This window comes from Mandrillus leucophaeus, unplaced genomic scaffold (genome assembly GCF_000951045.1).
Source record: "Mandrillus leucophaeus isolate KB7577 unplaced genomic scaffold, Mleu.le_1.0 Scaffold194, whole genome shotgun sequence".
Lineage (NCBI taxonomy): Eukaryota > Metazoa > Chordata > Mammalia > Primates > Cercopithecidae > Mandrillus > Mandrillus leucophaeus.
In genome coordinates, this window is record NW_012101965.1 from 403,356 (window position 1) to 425,288 (window position 21,933).

Sequence of the window (21,933 nt, forward strand, 5' to 3'; positions counted from 1 at the left end):
TTATTTATTTATTTATTTATTTATTTATTTTTTGCTGTTGAGATATTTCAGCTCCTTGTATATTTTAGATATTAATTTCCTGTTGGATGGTTAGTGTCCAGATACTTTCTTCCATTCTGCAAGTTGTCTTTTACTCTGTTGATTGCTTTCTTTGCTGTGCAGAAGTTTTTAGTTTGATACAATCCCATTTGTTTATTTTTGCTTTTGTTGCCTATGCTTTTGAGGTCTTATTTATAAAATATTTGCCCATACTGATGTACTGAAGCATTTCCTATATGTTTTCTTCTAGTAGTTTTATTATTTGGGGTGCTATATTTAGGTATTAGATGCATTTTGAGTTGATTTTTGTATAGGGTAAGAGGTAGGCATCTAATTTCATTCATAAAATACGTAATTTGGCCCGGTGTGGTGGTTCACACCTGTAATCCCAGCACTATGGGAAGCCAAGGTGGGCAAATCACCTGAGGTCAGGAGTTTGAGACTAGCCTGACCAACATGGAGGAACCCCATCTCTACTATAAATACAAAATTAGCCAGGCATGGTGGAGCGTGCCTGTAATCCCAGCTACTCGGGAGTCTGAAGCAGGAGAATCACTTCAACGCAGGAGGTGGAGGTTGCATTGAGCCGAGATTGTGCCATTGCATTCCAGCCTGGGTGACAAGAGCGAAACTTGGTCTCAAAAAAAAAAAAAAAAAAACCTCTCTCTCTCTCTCTCTCTCTCTATCTCCCTATTTCATATGGATATCCAGTTTTCCCAGCACTGTTTGTTGAAGAGACTGTCCTTTCCCCAGTGAATGTTCTTGGCACCTTTGTCAAAAATCAGTTGGCTGTAGGCTGAGTGTGGTGGCTTATGCCTGTAATTCTAGCACTTTGGGAGACTGAGGCAGGCGGATCACGTGAGGTCAGGAGATCAAGACCAGCCTGGCCAACATGGTGAAACTACGTCTTTACTAAAAATACAAAAATTAGCCAGGGGTGTTGGTGGACACCTGTAATCCCAGCTACTCAGGAGGCTGAGGCAGGAGAATTGCTTGTACCCAAGAGGTGGAGGTTGCAGTCAGCCAAGATCGCACCGTTGCACTCCAGCTCTAGGTGACAGAGCAAGACTCCGTCTCGGGCAGGGGGCGGGGAAAGAAAAAAACTACTGATTTTTGTATATTGGTTTTGTTATCTTGCAACTTTACTGAATTTATCAGATCTAAGGGTTTTTTGGTAGAGTCTTTAGATTTTTCCATTTATATAAGATCATGTCATCTGCAAACAGGGACAGTTTGACTTCTTCCTTTGGACGCCCTTTCTTTCTCTTGCCTAATTGCCCTGGCTAGGAGGAATTGTTACGTCTGATGGGGAATATAGGAACTTTAAATTCTATGTCCTTAACTACTATTTTATTTTACCATGAGCATGTATATTTTATAACATTAAAAAAAAGCATGATAGTTTTCAGTATTATAGCAACAATCACCAACTGGCCTTTGGTGATTTAGATTTCCTTGGTGAGTTAGAAATCTAATGGGAACAGTTTGGGAATCTGTATCCTAACAGGTATTTCTTTTTTTTTTTTTGAGACGGAGTCTCGCTCTGTCACCCAGGCTGGAGTACAGTGGCACAATCTTGGCTCACTGCAACCTCCACCTCCTGGGTTTAAGTGATTCTCCTGCCTCAGCCTCCCGAGTAGTTGGGATTACAGGCGTGCACCACCACACCTGGCTAATTTTTGTATTTTTAGTAGAGGCGGGGTTTCACCACGTTGGTCAGGCTCGTCTCGATCTCCTGACCTCGTGATCCGCCCGCCTCAGCCTTCCAAAGTGCTGGGATTACAGGCGTGAGCCACCGCTCCCGATCCTAACAGGTATTTCAAGTGGTCCCCATGGTCAGATAACTGTGCTAGAGAAAGAGTGAACTGCATACAAATATGCATAATTAAGATTAAGAGGAAATTACCATAAAAGGAAATTAAAAGAATGGGATTGCTTTGAATGATGCTCAACTAAGAAATTGTAAAATTTGGAGATGATAAATGATTCTCTAGGAAATTATCAAATCTTAGAGATAGTAAACCTAGCTTATTTCAGATAGAATGGAAGAAACTAAAAAACATATGAGAGCTATTGCCTCACCTGTATCACTGGTGAATTATTTCAAATCTTCATGAAACACCTAATTCCTAATCTATTTAAAGTATTTCAGAGCAGAGAGAAAAAAGTAGTTCGCAAGTTCTGCTGAAAAAGCCAGTATAACACCAACTCCAAAGCATGGCAAAGATTATGTATGCTTTGAAACTTAATTATTCTAAGATTGTGGTTAAAATATTTTATAAATATTATTTGAGAAAGTAATACACCACGTCTAAATGAAATTCATTCCACGAATCAAAGGATGGTTCTATGTTAGGAAATCTGTTAATATACTTACTTATATCTTAATATACTTAGTAATATCAGTGGGCCAAAGAGAAAATTATGATCTTTTAGTTTTCTGCACAAAATCCACATATGATAAAATTAACATCTTTAAGTGGTTTTTGAAAATATAAAACCCAAAACAAGATTCTTAGAAGAACAGAACTAGAACTAGCTTTTTGTTTGTTTTGTTTTGAGATAGAGTTTCCCCCTTGTTGTCCAGGCTGGAGTGTAATGGCACGATCTTGGCTCACTGCAACCTCTGCCCCCCGGGTTCAAGTGATTCCCCTGCCTCAGCCTCCTGAGTAGCTGGGATTAGAGGCGTGGGAGGCATGTGCCACCACACCCAGTGGTAATTTTGTATTTTTAGTAGAGACAAGGTTTCTCCATGTTGGTCAGGCTGAACTCGAAATCCTGACCTCGTGATCCGCCCGCCTCGACTCCCAAAGTGCTGTGATTACAGGCGTGAGCCACCGCTCCCGGCCTTAAGAGTTTCTTTAACCAAAGGTGTTGGCAGAGTGTTAGCCGGTATCATGCTTAGTGATAAAACACTAGAAGTGATCTTGTTAAAGTTTGGAACAAGACCATAAATCAATTGCTATCCCAAATAAAATCTCAGTTTATTCTGACAAATGATTCTAAGGATTATTTAGAAGAATAAATATATGAGGATAATTCAGAAATTTCTAAACAGCAGAAAAATCGAGGGTGGACTAATCCTATCAGATGTTTAAATATTATAAAGCTAAAGTAATTAAAACACTGGGTTACAGCTCCAGGACTAGCATACAAAACTGTAACATAAGGAGCCTAGAAATAAGCACATGTAAATATAGGAGTTGCTTTTCAAGTTAATGGAGAAAAGAGTTTTTTAATAAATGGTTAACTTTTTCTTTTTTTTGCAGGGGAGACAGAGTCTTGTTCTGTTGCCCAGGCTTAAGTGAAGTAGCACCATCATAGCTTACTGCAGCCTCAAACTTGTAGGCAAAAGTGATCCTCCCACCTCAGCCTCCTGAGTAGTTGGGACTACAGGCATGTGCCACCACATCCAGTTAATTTTTAACTCAATTTTTGTTTCATATAGATGAGATCTCACCATGTTGCCAGGGCTGGTCTTGAACTCCTCCTGGCCTCAAGCAGTCCTCCTACCTTGGCCTCCCAGAGTGTTGCAATTACAGGCATGAACTACTGCTCCTGGCCTCAATGGTTAACTATTGAGGAGGATCAAAAGGATATCTGGTTTGCTTCTCATTCCAAAATAAATTCCAGTTTTGTCAGATTTGGATATTTTCAATATTAATCATAAACATTCTAGAAGAAAACATGTATAAAGACCTTTTTTCTAAGTCTAGCAAACTCAAAAGTCCTAAAAGGGGGAAATTATAAGCTTGTATAAAAATGGAAAATTCTGTATCACCAAAACAGCTTTTTTGGAAAAAACAGATAAACTAGAAAACAACGTGTACAATATGATCTGGCTTCTCCCTAAGTCATCAGCTCCATCTGCTGCATTCCCTCCTCCCCATCAATCCTACACACACTTAAACTACACACACTTACAGCTACACTCCGGTCTTTCCTTCCTGTGGGTGCTCAGTAAATAGTCATTGAATAAATGAATGAATTCTGTGAGAGTTTGCAGGTCAATATGTATGATATAATAAAACCTTTTTTTAATGAAACGGAGTTTCAGTCTGTCACCCAGTCTGGAGGGCAGTGGCTTGATCTCGGCTCACTGCTTCCTCCACCTCCTGGGTTCAAATAATCCTCCCACCTCAGCCTCCTGAGTAGTTAGAATTACCAGTGTACACCACCACACCTGGCTAACTTTTGTATTTTTAGTAGAGACGGATTTCACCGTGTTGGCCAGACTGGTCTTGAACTCTTTTTTTTTTTTTCCGAGGTAGAGTCTTGCTCTGTCGCCCAGGCTGGAGTGCAGTGGCATGATCTCAGCTCACTGCAAGCTCCACCTCCCGGGTTCACGCCATTCTCCTTCCTCAGCCTCCCGAGTAGCCGGGACTATAGGTGCCCACCACCACACCCGGCTAATTTTTTGTATTTTTAGTAGAGATGGGGTTTCACCGTGTTAGCCAGGATGGTCTCGATCTCCTGGCCTCGTGATCCACCCGCCTCGGCCTCCCAGAGTGCTGGGATTACAGGCATGAGCCACCATGCCTGGCCCAAGTGATTGGCCTGGGCCGCCTTGGCCTCCCAGAGTGCTGTGATTACAGGCATGAACCACTGTCCCCGGCCATAATAAAACTTCTTAAAATGAATAAAGAAGATTAACAATCCATTAAAAATTGCCAGAGAACAAGTTGGGCAAGTCAGGAAATTTTTTTGCATTTCTATGCAAATGACTAACAAATATAGAACTTTTAATAAATACCAATTAAAACAGCATTGAGATTCTGTCTCCCTTCTTGAACACTGCCTCCTCATTTCTAACCATTTCCTTGGTGTCTTCCCAAAATGTCAACAAACCATACTGTGAACTCCTTTTAGGTCTTCCCTCTGTCTAGCAGATACCTGGCATACATTAGATGCATTGTTATATAAACAAAAGTATCTGAGATATGTAATGATCCTCTGCGAGGCGTCAAGTGGGCAGAAAAGAGTAGAGGATTGAGGCCGAGTGGCCTTCCTTTTTTAACTCTCCTTTTCCTCATAGTTCCCTTAATGGTGTAGCCTGCCTCTTTGTTCTCTTAGCCCTTTTAAATTTCTTCAGAAGGACATCCTCCTTAGTGGCAGGAACAGGAACTTCTTTGAGTGCTGGTCAGCCAGCAAAAATGACTCTTTTTGTATATGTAAACAAATGGTTATTATTGTTGTGATACAATTGCTTAATCATTAATAGGTGCTTTTTTTGAAGTCCTGTGAATACTTTTCTTCGGACTTAATACCACAGCGTCTCAGATACTTTATCTTCCTTTGAGCGTTTTGGAAAAACAGACTAAAACTGCTCTCTCTATACAAAAATTTGTATTATTTGAAAAGATACAACAGGGGTACTTAGTGTTTAAGATAAGATTATAATATCTGCATAGTAGAAACCTCCAGCTTTTAGAGTTATAATTTTGTAATCTGAAATCCTATTTTTCGAATGTAATATTTTCTTGCGCTAGCAAGTCTGGAAATACTTGTTGAAAGACTGGAATGATTAATGTAGATCCTTGAACACTTTCATGCTTTAAATAAAAGGACAGACAAATTTTGTTCATTTTAAAGAACAGTAGTGTAGCCATATTAAATACATTTGGAAAATAAGAGGGAAAAATCCAACTCTTAATCTCACCTAAAAAATTGTGATAGACTTTTTTTTAATAGTTTCCAAAGTTGTGTTTTTATGGTTAAAATTATGTATATTGCCTTTCTTCCCCACTTGATGAATCCTTAGCATTTTTCCATGTTGTTACGTCATTTAAAGACTATCACTTTAAATGGCTGCATAATTGTCTCTTAGTCACGTGGTTGTATTGTATGTGCAGTGCTTATGAAGAAGAGTGGGTGGTACGTGACTCGTAACAAAAAATTTTTTCTAAGAGAATTGCTAATTGTATGGATTTTGATAAGTAGGAGAACGGTGACCTTACTGCAAAGCGGTGACTTTTTGTTTGTAAACATATGAACCTGAAACTTGAGGAAGTTGGTTGTCAGTTGTGTTAAACCATCTATTAGATAGATATTTTTAGACGTTACAAACAAGTTGGGTAGCTGCTTATTTTTGAAGGGAGAATTTTGTCGTCAATCTTAATGTTAACATTATGTTATCTTATAGATCATGGAGCTTTGTGGTGCAACAAGACTTGGTTATTTTGGAAGAAGTCAGTTCTACATTGCTTTGAAACTTGTAGCTGTTGCCCAGTCTGGTTTCCCTTTAAGAGTGGAAAGTATAAATACAGGTAAATATAGAGTACACTAGTAACTGAAAGAAAACAGGCTTCTATTACAAATGAAGTCAAGTCAATAGAACCCTTGTGTCTTTCCGATCTTATAGTGGCATTTGTGACCTTGAGTGAAGTGTCGTGACTTTATTCCCACTACCTTGCATTTCTCACTTGAAAATACTAGAAAAATATGTCTGTCTTTTATTACGGCATAGTATATGTACTTCATCTGTATTTGACTGTATGTACTGTTCAAATGGCAAATTTTTAAGAATTTACTAAAAGTTGTTTAGAAATATTTTAAGCGAATAGTTTTATTAAGGTAAATGATAAATTATAGTGACCATCTTCATATATAGCATCCCTGTTTTCTTCATTTCTAATAAAACAACATTATACTTTGTATTTTTGTTTGTTTGTTTGGGAAGGCTATGGAGGCTGCAGTTGAAATTAAGAAGTAACAGTTAACCTAAACTTTTTGATTGATAGAGACAATATTAAAATATTGGCAGACTAAAATCTAGTTACAGACATCTGACCGCATTACAATTTTGTATTAGTCCGTTTTTACACTGCTATAAAGAAATCCCTGAGACTGGGTAATGTATAAACAAGAGAGGTTTAATTGACTCACTTCCGCATGACTTGGGAGGCCACAGGAAACCTACAATCATGGCAGAAGGTGAATGGAAAGCAAGGCATGTCTTACATGGCCACAGGAGAGAGAGAGAGAGAGCAAGGGGGAATTGCCACAGACATTTAAACCATCCGATCTCATGAGAACTCACTCACTATCACAAGAACAGCAATGGGGGAATTGCCCCCATGATCTGATCACCTCCCATGTGGGAATTACAATTCGAGATGAGATTTGGGTGGGAACACAGAGTCAAACCGTATCAAAGTGTTACATCATCAGATAATTTGTTTTTCAAGTATTTAGAGACTTGTTGATGTGAAAGAAGATAGAAAGTCTACAAAGATAGGCACTTAAATGCAGAGGGTTCTTTCGTTTTCATAGCGTAAAGGGGAAAGAGAAAAATTAAGATTTTTAAAATAATCTGTACAGAAAAATTGCTGTAAAATTCTGTAAATATCAGAATTTGTAGAAATAGTTTTAAGTAGCAGTTTAGTTTATTGGTCAGCGGAGGTTTTCATTGTGGACCTCTAGTTTGCCACACATCTTTCTTCTAGTGTTGGGAGTTTACATTCTTTTCAGGTAATTTTGAATTCTTTTACATGTATATTGAATAAGCTTAATAGTTTCCCTCCTTCATATGGAGATTCTAAAGAGAGACAGAGGTAATCATAATGGAGGTAAGTACACTTTCCTCTGAAATGGTTCTGTAGCTGTATTTTTTCTGGTCTAAAAGTATCACTTATGATTTACCTGCAAACAGTTTTTCAGTCCTTCCTCTTTCTCCTCTATTTAAAATTGAATGTAGAATAGAATACTGTGTACCATGTTTTTGGTAGGTGAACAGTAAGGTATTTTTAGGAATTTCTGCCATGAAAATTTCTAAATCTAGTCTCAGACTTAGTGACATATTCTGTGTTTTACTTAGAGGTCTAAAAGCTTACTTTAAAGACCCGGTGTGAGTAGAAGCAGCCTAGGCTTTGGGGTCTGACTGACCTAGGTTTAGATCCTGTCAGTTACTACGAGCATGACCTTGCCATCATGAAACCTCAGTTTTCTTTTCTGTAAATAGGGACTTTGCAGGCGTACTGTGGTTACAAGGTGAAATAAATATTCAATGACAAGTGTAGGGCTAAACATACATAGACATTTGATATAGCCATTGTGTTATCACTCACTAGAAGGACAATTTGGTTTTATTACTTCTTTCTAGGTAAGAGTCTCCCTAAATAATGTAAGGGAGATTATGGTCCATATTTTGTGGTGATAGACATTTTGTGCCTTTTGTTTTTGTATCCAGTTTTACAAAAATTCTGGTATCTAATTCATGTCTTTAGTTTTTAATATATATGTCCTTTTTTATTTTAAAGTAATGATTATTTTGTGGTTAACAGTAAAGGACCTTCCTCTGCCAAGATTTGTTGCTTCAAAAAATGAACAGGAATCTCGCCATGCAGCCTCATATTCTTCAGATTCTGAAAATCAAGGGTCATATTCTGGTGTAATTCCCCCACCACCTGGCAGGGGGCAAGTGAAAAAGGGATCCGTAAGCCATGATACGGTTCAGCCTCGTACATCTGCAGATGCACAGGTAATCACATGCATGTAAATATTAGCAGTTGATGCCCTGTGCAAATGCTTCACTAAAACATTTATTGGTAGCTTAATAATTAACATGTCTCCTTAAAATTACAATTTTAAAATATTATTCTTTTCTAGGAACCTGCCTCCCCAGTAGTTTCACCACAGCAATCACCACCAACTTCTCCACACACATGGAGGAAGCACAGCCGTCATCCCAGTGGTGGGAATAGTGAGAGGCCTCTTGCGGGACCTGGGCCATTTTGGTCTCCCTTTGGTGAAGCACAATCAGGTATTTAGAGATTTATTGATTAGAGTGTCATTGTGTTGCCCAGGCTGGTCTTGCACTCTTGGGTTCAAATGATCCTCCTGCCTCAGCCTCCTGAGTAGGTGGGGATTATAGGCTTGTGCCACAGAACCTGGCTTAGAGATTTTTTAAAAATAACAATTATTTAGGGTTGTAAATTGAAGGAAACTTGATAATATTCCTTCAGGAGTTGCCTTCAAGACAGTTTTTAATTGTAAGTTAAGTTAAATAAAAGCAAAAGCCAACTATGGAGATTTATAAGTGGATACATTGCTTTGAAAAGTGGTAATTGCATTTATGTGTATCTATGATGCTTAGACACATTTATGGATACCAGATTCTCTAAAGGTAAAATGAATAATTATTTCCCAGAATATTATGTATAAATTACATAAATTTTATTGACAAGGAGAGCACAAAATAATTGAAGATATTTAAATGAGGTATAATTTCTAATTGAACAGAAAAGATTCCATTTTGGAAATTGTTAGATTTCTTCAGAGTAAGAGTTTGAAAGAAAACTTCCTGATAACTTAAGTTTTTTCCTCAAACATGAGTCAGCATGTTTACCCATTCTCCTTATAGGTTCTTCTGCTGGTGATGCAGTGTGGTCAGGGCATTCCCCACCTCCACCTCAAGAAAACTGGGTCAGTTTTGCAGATACTCCACCAACCAGTACTCTTTTAACCATGCATCCTGCTTCTGTCCAGGTGTGACATTTTATTGGTATTGCATTTTTATTTGCTTCATTCAGAGTATTGCTCCAGTCATCATTTTTATATTTTGCTGTTGCAGATTTTATAAATGCAAATCCATTCATTTATTTAAAAGCAAAATTCTGCTCTGTGCATTTCAAATCTGTTATCATTGGAATGTTTCAGCTGATTTTATTTCAGTTTCTGATTTGCTAGTGAAGTTTTGAAAGGTTTCTGCATCTGGAAATATATTTGCTTGGCTTTCTTAGCACATTTTCATAACTTTCTGTTGCTTGCATAATTGCTGTCATTCTACTCATTTCTATAATCATTGTGCAAAAACATATCCAATAATCTGACTGTAACAGATATGTGGTTTTACATTTTAAATATCCACAAAAGCAAGTTTTATTTTCAAAGATAAATAACCTAGCAATCTTGGTCCATATAATCATGTAGGTAGATACTGTACTGAGGAAAAAATGTTTCATTACAGGACCAGACAACAGTACGAACTGTAGCATCAGCTACATCTGCCATTGAAATTCGTAGGCAATCCAGTAGTTATGATGATCCCTGGAAAATAACAGATGAACAAAGACAGTATTATGTAAATCAGTTTAAAACCATTCAGCCTGATCTAAACGGATTTATTCCAGGTGAGTTGTTGAAAACAGAAGTTCTTCTAGATGGGACAGGACAGTCTCAATTTCATAATCTCAAAGATACTGTTTTATTGGTCATAGATTTTAATTATAAAATAATTATCAGATTATTTGTCTAAAAAGAATTTATAATCACTGGGAGCCAAAAACATGACATATTCACATATTAAAAATATCTTTTCCCAGTTAAAAAAGTCTAAGACTCTTACATTCTGTTGGTGGATCCGTAAGTTCAGAATAACATTAAACAACACTGTTTTAATATTTCAGGATCTGCAGCTAAAGAGTTTTTTACAAAATCAAAACTTCCTATTCTTGAACTTTCTCATATTTGGTAAGTGTGGTATATCATTAGTTGGGTGACTGGGTTGTTTCCAAGGAGTTTCTAGCAGATAGATTTTAGAGCCTTAAAAAATAAACAACTAACCCTTCAAGAATGCTGTCAAAGAACTCAGTATTTCCTTACAATAGCCAGCTTCTCTCTCATTCTGCAGAAAAGAAATAAGTGATACTGATACAGTAGTTCTTTGTAAAGAGCTAAAATTCTTTAAGCTGCATCAGCTGTCTTTTTGTTGCATGAGATAAAAGTTAGTTTGCACATACATGGTTATATTTATCCCATTGGTGTTTTATCAAGTTTAGTTAAGTCCTATACCATGCCAGAACTTTAGGAATGGTGTTAGCTTCCATTTGACCAGAGACTTAAGAATAGCTGTGTTGGAATATGGTTGGAATTGGCCATTAGAACACAAAGTGTAATCACAAATTACTTTATAAAAACAGGCAGGGGCCGAGCACGGTGGCTCATGCCTGTTATCTTAGCACTTTGGGAGGCCGAGGCAGGCGAACTGCCCGAACTCAGGAGTTTGAGACCATCCTGGGCAACACAGCGAAACCCTGTCTCTACAAAAAAATTAGCCGGGCATGGTGGCACATGCCTGTAATCCCAACTACTGGGGAGGCTGAGGCACGAGAATCGCTTGAACCCGGGAGGTGGAGGTTGCAGTGAGCCAAGATCGCGCCACTTCACTCCAGCCAAGGTGACAGAACGAGACTCTGTCTCAAAAAAACAAAAACAAACAGAAAACACAGGCTGGGAGTTGTGGTTCACGCCTGTAATTCCAGCACTTTGGGAAGCCGAGGCAGGCAGATTGCTTGAGCCCAGGAGTTCAAGACCAACCTGAGCAACGTGATGAAACCCCGTCTCTACAAAAAATTAAAAAATTAGCAAGGTGTGGTGGTGCAAGCCTGTAGTCCTGGATACTTGGGAGGCTTACATGGGAGGATTGCTTGAGTCCAGGAGGCAGAGTTTGCAGTGAGCTGAGATCATACCACAGCACTGTAGCCTGGGCAACAGAGTGAGACTCTGTCTCAAAAATAAGTAAAAAACGATTATCAAATAAACATAAATGTTAATTCCAGTGTGTATCAATGTATTTCTCTATATTCTAAATCATTTTTAATAGGTTTTTGGTAGCATAGTGTGCTTAGTACAAGGTAGGTAGATAACACCTAAAACTGAAAACTCAAAAACTAGTAATATATGCATGCTATTTATAGTTTAAGGCAATCAAGACAAAAGTGGTTGTCTGTGTATCTAGGAAAGGGCATAGACAGCAAGGTGGAGTGGCTGTATTTCTGTTTTAAGCCTTGCAGTTCTACTCAGTGATTTAAAGTATGTACATGTTGGCTGGGCGCAGTGGCTCACGCTTGTAATCCCAGCACTTTAGGAGCCTGAGGCAGGTGGATCACATGAGGTCAGGAGTTTGAGACTAGCCTGGCCAAAATTAGCCGGGCATGGTGGCGTGTGTCCGTAATCCCAGCTACTCAGGAAGCTGAGGCAGGAGGTGGAGGTTGCAGTGAGCCAAAGCTCATGCCACTGCACTCCAGCCTGGGCGACAGAGCAAGACTCCATCTCAAAAAAATATAAACAAAAAATAAAGTACATACATGGTGAATTTTGATAACATAAAAGCAAACTTTAAAAAATGTCACTAATTTATTACATGTGCCTTCTAAAAATGCATGTGAGTTACAGGTCATTCTTTTTGATGACCTTAATTATTGGGGCCACTTTTTAGAGAATTTCAAACACACAGGAAAGCTTTATAGTACCATAAACCCTCACATACTACCACCTAGATTCTGCAGGTAACATTTTGCTACATTTGCTGTGTTACACATCTTTCCGTGTATGGGATTTTTATAATTACTGAGTTTTTGCACTTTCTCATGGAAAATATTTCTCTTGCTTCTTTTTGAGAAATGAAAGGATCCAAAGCGGAATGTGATTATATTGACAAGAAACTTATCTTCTAGGGAACTCTCAGACTTTGATAAAGATGGTGCATTGACACTGGATGAGTTTTGTGCTGCTTTTCATCTGGTGGTTGCTAGGAAGAATGGCTATGATTTACCAGAAAAACTTCCTGAAAGCTTAATGCCCAAACTGATTGATTTGGAAGATTCAGCAGGTAAGACTGGGAGCTAAAGAGAGCTGTTTGCATGCCTTGATAAACATAATGCTTGATTCTGAAAGAAAAATCAAGATAGAGGTTAACCAGAGCTTAATAGCCAAGGTATTTCATCAAGTGTACATAGATTTGTCATCAGAATAGGATGTATGAGCCAAACTTGGATTTGTCTTATTCGGTCTACTTTTAAAAATAAAGATAAGTAATATATACCACTATTTTACCTTTATATTTGTGGCTTGACAAGATTTGAAGAGCATTTCAGCGTCTTGTTATTTTGCTATCCTTTAATTGTGATAAATATTGTCTCAAGTGGGTAAAGTAACCCATCTTCATTATAAACATTTTTCTCTTTAATACGTCTTAATTTGTTGAAGGGAAATTACGTGGTTCATCATTAGACCTTTACAGTTGTGAGCATTTTTCTTTAAAATGCCAAGCTCTCTTCTGCAGACTCAAAGAAATCTGGAGTTTTTGTGTTTGATTTTAGAGAATGCTGTGTTGTTAACAAGAATGCGAAATGCTCGTGTTTATTGGGACCTTTCTTTCTTTCTTCCTTCTCTTTTTTTTTTTGAGACGGAGTCTCGTTCTGTCACCAGGCTGGAGTGCAGTGGCATGATCTCGGCTCGCTGCAGTTTCCACCTCCCGGGTTCAAGCGATTCTCCTGCCTCAGCCTCCTGAGTAGCTGGGACTACAGGCACACGCCACCATGCCCAGCAAATTTTTGTATTTTTAGTAGAGACGGGGTTTCACCACGTTGGCCAGGATGGTCTGTATCTCTTGACCTCATGATCTGCCTGCCTCGGCCTCCCAAAGTGCTGGGATTACAGGCGTGAGCCACCATGCCCGGCCTGGACCTTTCTTTAAAAAGAAAACGAATATCAAGGGCTAAAAATTAGTACATTTTTCTTAAATTCTGAGTGAATAAAAGGAAATCTAATGTTTAATTCTTAATGAGTCTAATTAAAATAAATTATTGTCTTCAGTGTTTCTATCTAAATTCTCATTTGGATGTGATGATGGAAAGAATTTGATACTTTTAAAAGGGAAGTTCAAATAGAATTTGGCTCTCAAAAGGGCATTTTTCTATCAGGCAGCATCTCTTTAACCTAAAAATATACATGTCTGACTTAGTTGTCTAAATTACACAGAAGGAATCAGATGCATGAAATTACTGTCACAAAGAGAACAGTCTCCTTGGAGTCAATAATCTGAATGTGCTTCTAGTTTTGCTAATTTCGCCTGTGACCTTGGGCAAGTTCTGATCATTTACTGTATTTTTCCCTTCTGTTTCTCCACCTGAAATGTGGATTTGATGCCATTCACATTTCAGGACCTGAATTGTACACTGACCTTTTATCAACCAATAGGTTGATTCTAAAAATATGGCATTGATTTTAATTTCTTAAGCACATTTTTCTATGATAATCCTAGCATTTGGGGATTATTTCAGGTAGTTGTGAAGCATCAGCCTCTAACTTGAGCTGAAAGCTTAGTATCTTTATTAGGTAATTTTGATTCAAAGTACTTTGATTTACCTACTTAAGAAATAAAAACAACTTCTTTGTTAAACACCTATGATAGCAACCAAAAGAGAGAAGAAAATGTGGTAACTTCACACTTTCAGTATCATTGATTTAGAAATTGGACTTGTACCTAGAGCTTTTATATGACTTCAAGCCTTTGAAAACCGACAGCACAATAATACAAGAAACTAATTTAAATGAAGTTTAATGTCTTGTAGGTGATTTTGTAGAGGCTTGTCTGATTCTGTTGTCTGCTGTATTTGTCAGTGAATCTGGCTTTTGCATGCATTTATTGGGTTTCTTTTTCCTTTATTTAATTTAAATAAAAATCAAGTTCTTTGTAAATTTGATCTATAAGGTTGATGGTTCAGGAAGTTTTTTTCTGGGCATTTATCTTTTTGTCTAATTTTACACCTATTAGATCTGTTTAAAAGACAGACTGATTTTATTGCCTGTGTATATCTATGCACTGTTGCCGTAAATATAATTTTGAAACTATCACAGACCCAGATAGTTTTTTTTTCCCCTCACAACATATGGTTTTCTCACCAAATTTATTGTAAACATTTGGATCACACAGTATTACATTCAAATCTGCTTTTCATATTTACAAATGATAAATTTTGGAATTCTGTTGATTCTGGGGTGATGTAATACAAATTATCATTTTTTTCCCACCTATCATAAACCTGAGATTCACATGACAAAAGGTCCTTCGAGTATAGAAATTGTTTTGTGACTCTGTGGGTCAGTCAGTATCCGTAAAAATCATTATAAAAAAAAATTAGCCGGATGTGGTGGTGTGTGTGCACCTGTAGTCCCAGCTACTTGGGAAGCTGAGGCAGGAGAATTGCTTGAACCCTGGAGGTAGAGGTTGCAGTGAGCCAAGATCGCACCACTGCATTCCAGCCTGGGTGACAGAGTGAGACTGTCTAAAAAAAAAAAAAAAAAAATTATAAAAATAGCTGTGTTTTGGCTGGGCGCGGTGGCTCACGCCTGTAATCCCAGCACTTCGGGAGGCCAAGGCAGGCGGATCACGAGGTCAGGAGATCAAGCCCATCCTGGCTAATACAGTGAAACCCCGTCTACTAAAAATACAAAAAAAAAATTAGCCGAGCATGGTGGTGGGTGCCTGTGGTTCCAGCTACTCGGGAGACTGAGGCAGGATCATGGCATGAACCCGGGAGGTGGAGCTTGCAGTGAGCTGAGATTGCGCCTCTGCACTCCAGCCTGGGGGACAGAGCGAGACTCCATCCCCAAAAAAAACAAAAAGAAAAAATAGCTGTGTTTTTAAAAGGTCATGGTTAAGAGGGTCATACTCAAATAGTTTCTTTTGGCTGACATTAGAATTTATTGTAAATATTCCTCTGTGGAGCCTTTCTGACTATAGGCAGAGGTAGTTTATCTCATTTCTGATCTCTTATAGCATTTTCTACATGCTAATTACTGAAACATACCACACTAAATCCTGGGTTTTTTTCCGCCTTCCTATCACTATACTCTGAATTCCTTGAAATAAGGGAAATGTATCCTATTTATTGTAGTATGCTTAAAACATACCACTTTGCCAGGCACTGCACTAATATTGGATGAATTCTACATGTGTGCCATTTTCAAAGGAAGGTATTTTTCTTGACATTTTTCTACCTTTGAAAATATAGCGATTTGTTATCCTAGGTTTATGATGTTGGGACATACTAAAACATTAGTTCCACAAATATTCTGTACTTAAAGTTTAACTGTTAGAGGCAAATAGATGGTGAGCAGTGGTCACTTGAGTTATAGCTCCTTGGAGTAATATGCTAGGCTTTCTATAGGCATGCAGACTGGGTAGGGTAAATGTGCATTTTTTCCAAAATTACTTGAACAGGTATGCAGGGTTAAATCATAGATAAAATAGAACTACTAAGGATTATAGGTAGAAGTACTTCTGTCGACCTGAGTTAGAATATTTAATAACATCAGCACTGAATTTGGCAACTAAAATAAATAGAAAGGGAAACTTGATTTTTGTTGTCTTACAAAGGAAAGCATACAAAATTCATCTGCAGAAAGAGCTTTCTGAAACTGAATTAAAGAATATTTAGCTTTTTAAGAGTGTTTGTCTTCTTTAAAAAAAAAAAAAAAGATTAAGGTGGCCTGCCACAAACACATTGAGGTACTATACATTTTAATGTCTAAAGAATCTTCTCCTTTGCAAAGCACAGTTGCAATTTTAATGTACTTCTGTGATTGTTTGATACATATCTTTCTCTCAAACTAGACTAGAGCCTTCTAGGAAGGTAGGAACTGGATCAGTTTTGTTCATTATATCTCAGTGCCTAGCAAGGTGCAAATTGAGTACAGGAATAGACAGACATTCACATTGTTGAAATGATTAAATGACTGAGCCAATGAGTTTTAACTGTTTTCTACCTCTACACCACACTGCTCACATGTGCAACTCGCCAATCTCTGAGATGCTGAAAGAAGGAAAGGGATGTGTGCTTCCCTGTATCCATCTCCTTCCGCATGATCACTACTTTATACAGTAGATTTGGGCAGATGTTCATTGTTGTTTATAGAGTGCGTTGCATGGATCTACAAACTCTTTAAGAAGTACTTCCAACATGAATTTTTTTTTAAGCCAGAGAAAAGAGGGCATATGAGACTTGCCATAAATAGTTTACTAGAAATCCACGTAAATTCAGATTTGAGACTACCTTTGTGTAAGTAAATCACTGTTAAGAGTTTCTCATATTCATCCAGAAATTTTTAACATACATATAAAAACCTACACACAGGTATTGGTGTTTATGCAGATGCAATCATACTACACATCCTTGATTTTTTTTTTTTTTCTTACAATGTTGGATATCTTTGTACTTTACAATTGATATGGTTTGGCTGTGTCCCCACCCAAATCTCATCTTGAATTCTCAGGTTTGTGGAAGGGACCCAGTGGGAGGTAATTGAATCATGGGGGCAGGTCTTTCCCATGCTGTTCTTGTGATAGTAAATAGTCTCACGAGATCTGATGGTATTATAAGGGGAGTTTCCCTACACAAGCTCTCTTTTTGCCTCCTGCCATCCATATAAGATGTGACTTGCTCCTCCTTGCCTTCCACCATGATTGTGAAGTCTTCCCCAGCCATGTGGAACTGTAAGTCCATTAAACCTCTTTCTTTTGTAAATTGCCCAGTCTTCGTATGTCTTTATCAGCAGTGTGAAAATGTTCCGATACAATAATATATGGAGCCATCACATTTATGATTCAAAGTATTCCATAATATGATATGCTTTAACCAGTTTCTTATTGATGGATTTTGGGGTTGGTTTCTGGCTTTATCTTTAAAACACTGCTGCAGTGAACATGCTTATATGTATATCTTTGTTTTATACAAATAACCTGGAATCTTTGTTTTTGAAAATTCATTATTCAGGTACTGTTAGTTGCAGAAGAAAAAATAATGAAAATATGCACTAATGCTTATCATTAGCTTTCTAATTAAGAAATTACTTCTCAAACCACCCCTGCCCCCCAGACATACTCTGTCGCTGTCTGTCTCCCCGCCTACCCTGCTGTGTCTCTCTGTCATGTGTCATTTCTTTCCAGATATCTGGGTATTGTAGCTGATAAATCAGTACAGTTGAATTACAGATATTAGTAAAGATACACCATTTAATGAACTCGGTCGAAGTAAATAGAACTCAAATCCTGACAAAGACACTGACAAGCAAGGGCAGATGATACTTGAAGGGCAAAAACTCTATGAGGGCAATAACAATAGTAGGGGCTTTAAAAGATTATGGTTTGGGCCAGGCACAGTGGCTCCCAGAAGCATTTTGCTAGACCAAGGTGGGAGGATCACTTGAGGCCAGGAATTCAAGGTTACAGCTGTGATCGCACCACTGCACTTTAGCCTGGGTGACAAAGCGAGACCCTGTCTCTAAAAAAAAAAAAGGATTATGATTTCAAATTCAGCAGATTAGTAAGTATCCTTGGGAGTAATTAATGATACTTACAATTATTTTTTTGTAGAAGTGACCTTTTTCCTTTGCAGTTGTGCTATGAAAGTCAAAAGTGAATGAAAGATGAACGTCTCTGTCTTCCTCTGTTAGAAGGAGAACTCCATGGGAATGGGACCCTTGTCTTACTCAGTACTGGGTCTCGAGAGCCTGGAACCCCATAGGCCTTCAGTAAATGTTCACTGACTCAATTAGTGCTTTTTAATTTTGCCACCAAATTATACCCCCCAAAAAAGTAACATTATGTTTCTCCCCGCCCACACCCTCCCCGCCGAGATGGAGTCTTGCTCTGTCGCCCAGGCTGGAGTGCTGTGGCGCGATCTTGGCTCACTGCAACTTCCCCCTCCCGGGTTCAAGCAATTCTCCTGCCTCAGCCTCCCTAGTAGCTGGGATTGCGGGCATGCTAATTTTTGTATTTTTAGTAGAGACGGAGTTTCACCATGTTGGCCAGGCTGGTCTTGAACTTCTGACCTCGTGAAGCACCCACCTTGGCCTCCCAATCCCAAAGTGTGGGGATTACAGGCATGAGCCACCACTTTATCTTTCATTCTTTGTTCTTTATACTCTATTTCCACTATTTTCTCTGTAAGTTTTTAAGATAAAGCTCCAATTAACTGTTTTCCTCTTTATGAAATTTTAGTATTTATTTTGAATGGATTAACTTTAAATGGATTATTTCCCATGTTTAGCTTTCTTTGGATAATGGGAACCTCCTATATATTGTAGGTAATATTCTTTGAACTATAATAGTTGAGTCAGATGTTGATCAGTACTGTCAAATGTTGATCAATGCTGTAAAAAGTCAGCAAGTTCAGTTTAATAAGAATTTTTGGTGAATATTTTGTTTCTTTTCAAACCTTGTTGGACACATTTTTACTTTGGTTTTTTTAAACCTTTGGTTTTAATTGAAAACAATTAGTCTTCTACATAGACCCTCTTTTAAGGTAGTTTTATTGAATAAGTTTCATAAACCCTCTTAAGGTCTGCTTACTAAGTTTCCATTTTGTGAAGTGTTAGGGAAAAGTGGAGTTCATTTTGGAAATAGAACTTACTAGTTTTTTGATGCATATAATATCATTCAATGAAAAACAAAGCATATCTTAAATTGTGTCTTTCTACATATGCATTGCTTATGCCTGTCTTTTAAATATGAATGAGAAAGTTACCATTTGTAGTTTTCCTTGAAGACTTAAAAGTCATGAACACTTGATTGTTTTTCATTTTACATATTTTTTCTTACACTGTCCTTTAAATGTGAATAAAAGTTACCATTTGTAGTTTTCCTTGAAGACTTAAAAGTCATGAACACTTGATTGTTTTTCATTTTACATATTTTTTTCTTACAAGAATAATAGTCTTCAAATAAGTTATTTCTGCCTTGATGAAATTATTAAATGAGGTTGGAACATTGAACATTCGTTACTGAATAAATTCCTAGATTTGTTTGCTGCTTGAAGGCAAAGTAAGTTTTAAACCGTAAGACTTTAAGGGTGTATATATATTTCTGTAAGATTAATAACAGCCAGCACTTTTGAGACAATTTTTTAGTATGTCAAGTATAATACTAAGAATATAAGAGAAATTTAGGATGTGTAGGTTACAAAGCTAGAATAAAACCAAAGCTCTGAGAAAGAGGTTGTTTAGCAGGTAGACTGTACTGAATTGAATCTGGGAACTTTCCAGATTCTTTGAAAGGATAGAGAGGTGAAACTTCTTCCAGTGTTTGCAAACTTAGAATAAATGTAGAATAAGCCGTAGGTCAGTGTGATCATACTGGGTTGTCTCTTTCAGACACACTTTTATACGTGGAAATACTTTTTGCATAACAGCCCATTTGGGGTTAACTTTAACGAATAATTTAGGCTCATGCTCTTCTTTTTCAGCCCTGATGCTCTGATGATGTCAGGGGCAGAGCAGAACCCACAGGAGGGAGGCAGGGTTGACACAGTGTTCCAGCAGGAGGCTAGGTTGGAACACTGCATCAGGTAAGAGTAAAACTACACCCCTGCCTCCGGAAAAATACAGTCTTAAAGACTAACATTTGTGGGTGGGCAGGAAGCTCTTTGTTGGAGTACTTATATGGAGCAAAGTTGAAGGAGGTACAGTTTATTTCTAGACCAAATGGTTGTCCGTAGACTGACTCTTGGTTTCTAGAACATAGGAGAGAAGCAATGCGTAATTTTGCTAATTTATCCCAGAAACAATTTTTGGATTTTCTAGGACAATAATTTTTCAAACTTCTAAATCTTTTTTTGTTTGGTTGGTTTTTGTTGTTGTTGTCGTTGTTGTTTATTTCAATGTGGAACAAACTTTTAAATCTTTAGACCCCTTTAGACGTTCTTAAAATTTGTGGACCCCAAGAATCTTTGTTTACATGGGTTAGATCTATCAAATACTTATATTATTAGAAATTAAAACTGATTAATTTTTGTTTTTACTTTATGTAAAAAAGCAATAATCCATTACCTATTGGCATAAATATTTTTAGGAAAATAACCGTATTCTCCAAAATTAAAAAATTATAAAAGGGGTGGCATTATTTTACATTTTTGCGAATTTCTTTTACATCTGTCTTAATAGAAGACAACGAAATTGTCGTATTTGCTTCTGCATTGTCTGTTGGATATGTTGTTTTGTTTGAGGTATACCAGGGGTCTAAAAACTAAGCCCTGTGAGATAGATCCAGCCTACTGCCCATTTTTTACTAGCCCGCAAGCCAAGAAAATTTTTTCTTTTTAATTGTTGAAAAGAAATCAAAAGAATATTTTATTACACATTAAAAATTGTATGAAATTCAAATTTCAGTGTCCATAAAAATTGTATTAGAACACAGCAGTGCTCATCGTTTATTTATGAATTGTCTAGGACTGCCTTTGCACCATCATGGTGGAGTTGAATTGTTGCAACAGATACCTTATAGCCACAAAACCTAAAATAGTTACTGTCTGGCCTTATGGAGAAAACAGTTTCCAAGTTAAATCTAGCCTTACACAATAAAAGGAAGCACTATTTCGTGGCTTTTTCAGATAACATAATTATTCTTTGGTACCACATCAAAGCACAAATGATAATTTCTTAAAGGTTACTTGCAGTGTGGAAGCTGAAGCCACTTTAATGCATTTTTTGTACTTTTACTTGATTTTATACCATAATGCATTGGATATTTGTAAAATATCAGATCATTGAGTTACACACATCTTTCAGATGTTGACATCTTTCATTATAAAATATTTAAAAAGTGTATTTGCTGATTTCACAACCTATCTTATCAAAGAAGCCTTTAAGTGCTGGAAGCTCTTGAGATTATGGACATGGATATACATTTTCCAAAATTTGAGTTTTCCCTTGAAACCCTCAGCATTGTCATTAGTAACCATTGGAAACAAATACTGAAAACATTGCTTTCCTTGAAATGACAAGCTCACTTCGTTCATTTTTGAGAAAATGCCTGCTCGATAACCAAGTCTGAATTGTTATAGATTATCAGCTCTTCTTTCAAGAAAAATGATGTTCCATGAAAAAAGTGGCTTGTTCAGCTTACAACTGAATCATACAAGTACTTTTCTGTGAGACAACCATTGTACCTATTCATATGCAGCAGAAGTGTTGTGTGTATATATTTCCCATTTTGACACATAGAGGAAGATGTGTTTTTAGGGCTGAGATTTAATAAAATTAATTTGTACTGCTTCATGAACATTCATAAGAGATCAGCATACATATTTATTTTCATTTATTTAAATTTAATGC

General features: G+C 37.3%; 1 protein-coding gene across 5 annotated transcripts in view; it reads left to right on the plus strand.

Annotated features, from left to right (window-relative positions):
- Positions 1-21,933, plus strand: part of REPS1 (RALBP1 associated Eps domain containing 1) — a 91,931-nt gene that overhangs the window by 42,095 nt on the left and 27,903 nt on the right. For all 5 annotated transcript variants that reach the window (XM_011978405.1, XM_011978406.1, XM_011978408.1 and 2 more), the window contains exons 2-8: positions 6,182-6,305; positions 8,322-8,518; positions 8,647-8,800; positions 9,401-9,525; positions 10,007-10,169; positions 10,446-10,509; positions 12,495-12,649. In XM_011978405.1, coding sequence (XP_011833795.1) covers positions 6,182-6,305; positions 8,322-8,518; positions 8,647-8,800; positions 9,401-9,525; positions 10,007-10,169; positions 10,446-10,509; positions 12,495-12,649 — 982 coding nt within the window. The remainder of the gene's footprint in view (positions 1-6,181; positions 6,306-8,321; positions 8,519-8,646; positions 8,801-9,400; positions 9,526-10,006; positions 10,170-10,445; positions 10,510-12,494; positions 12,650-21,933) is intronic.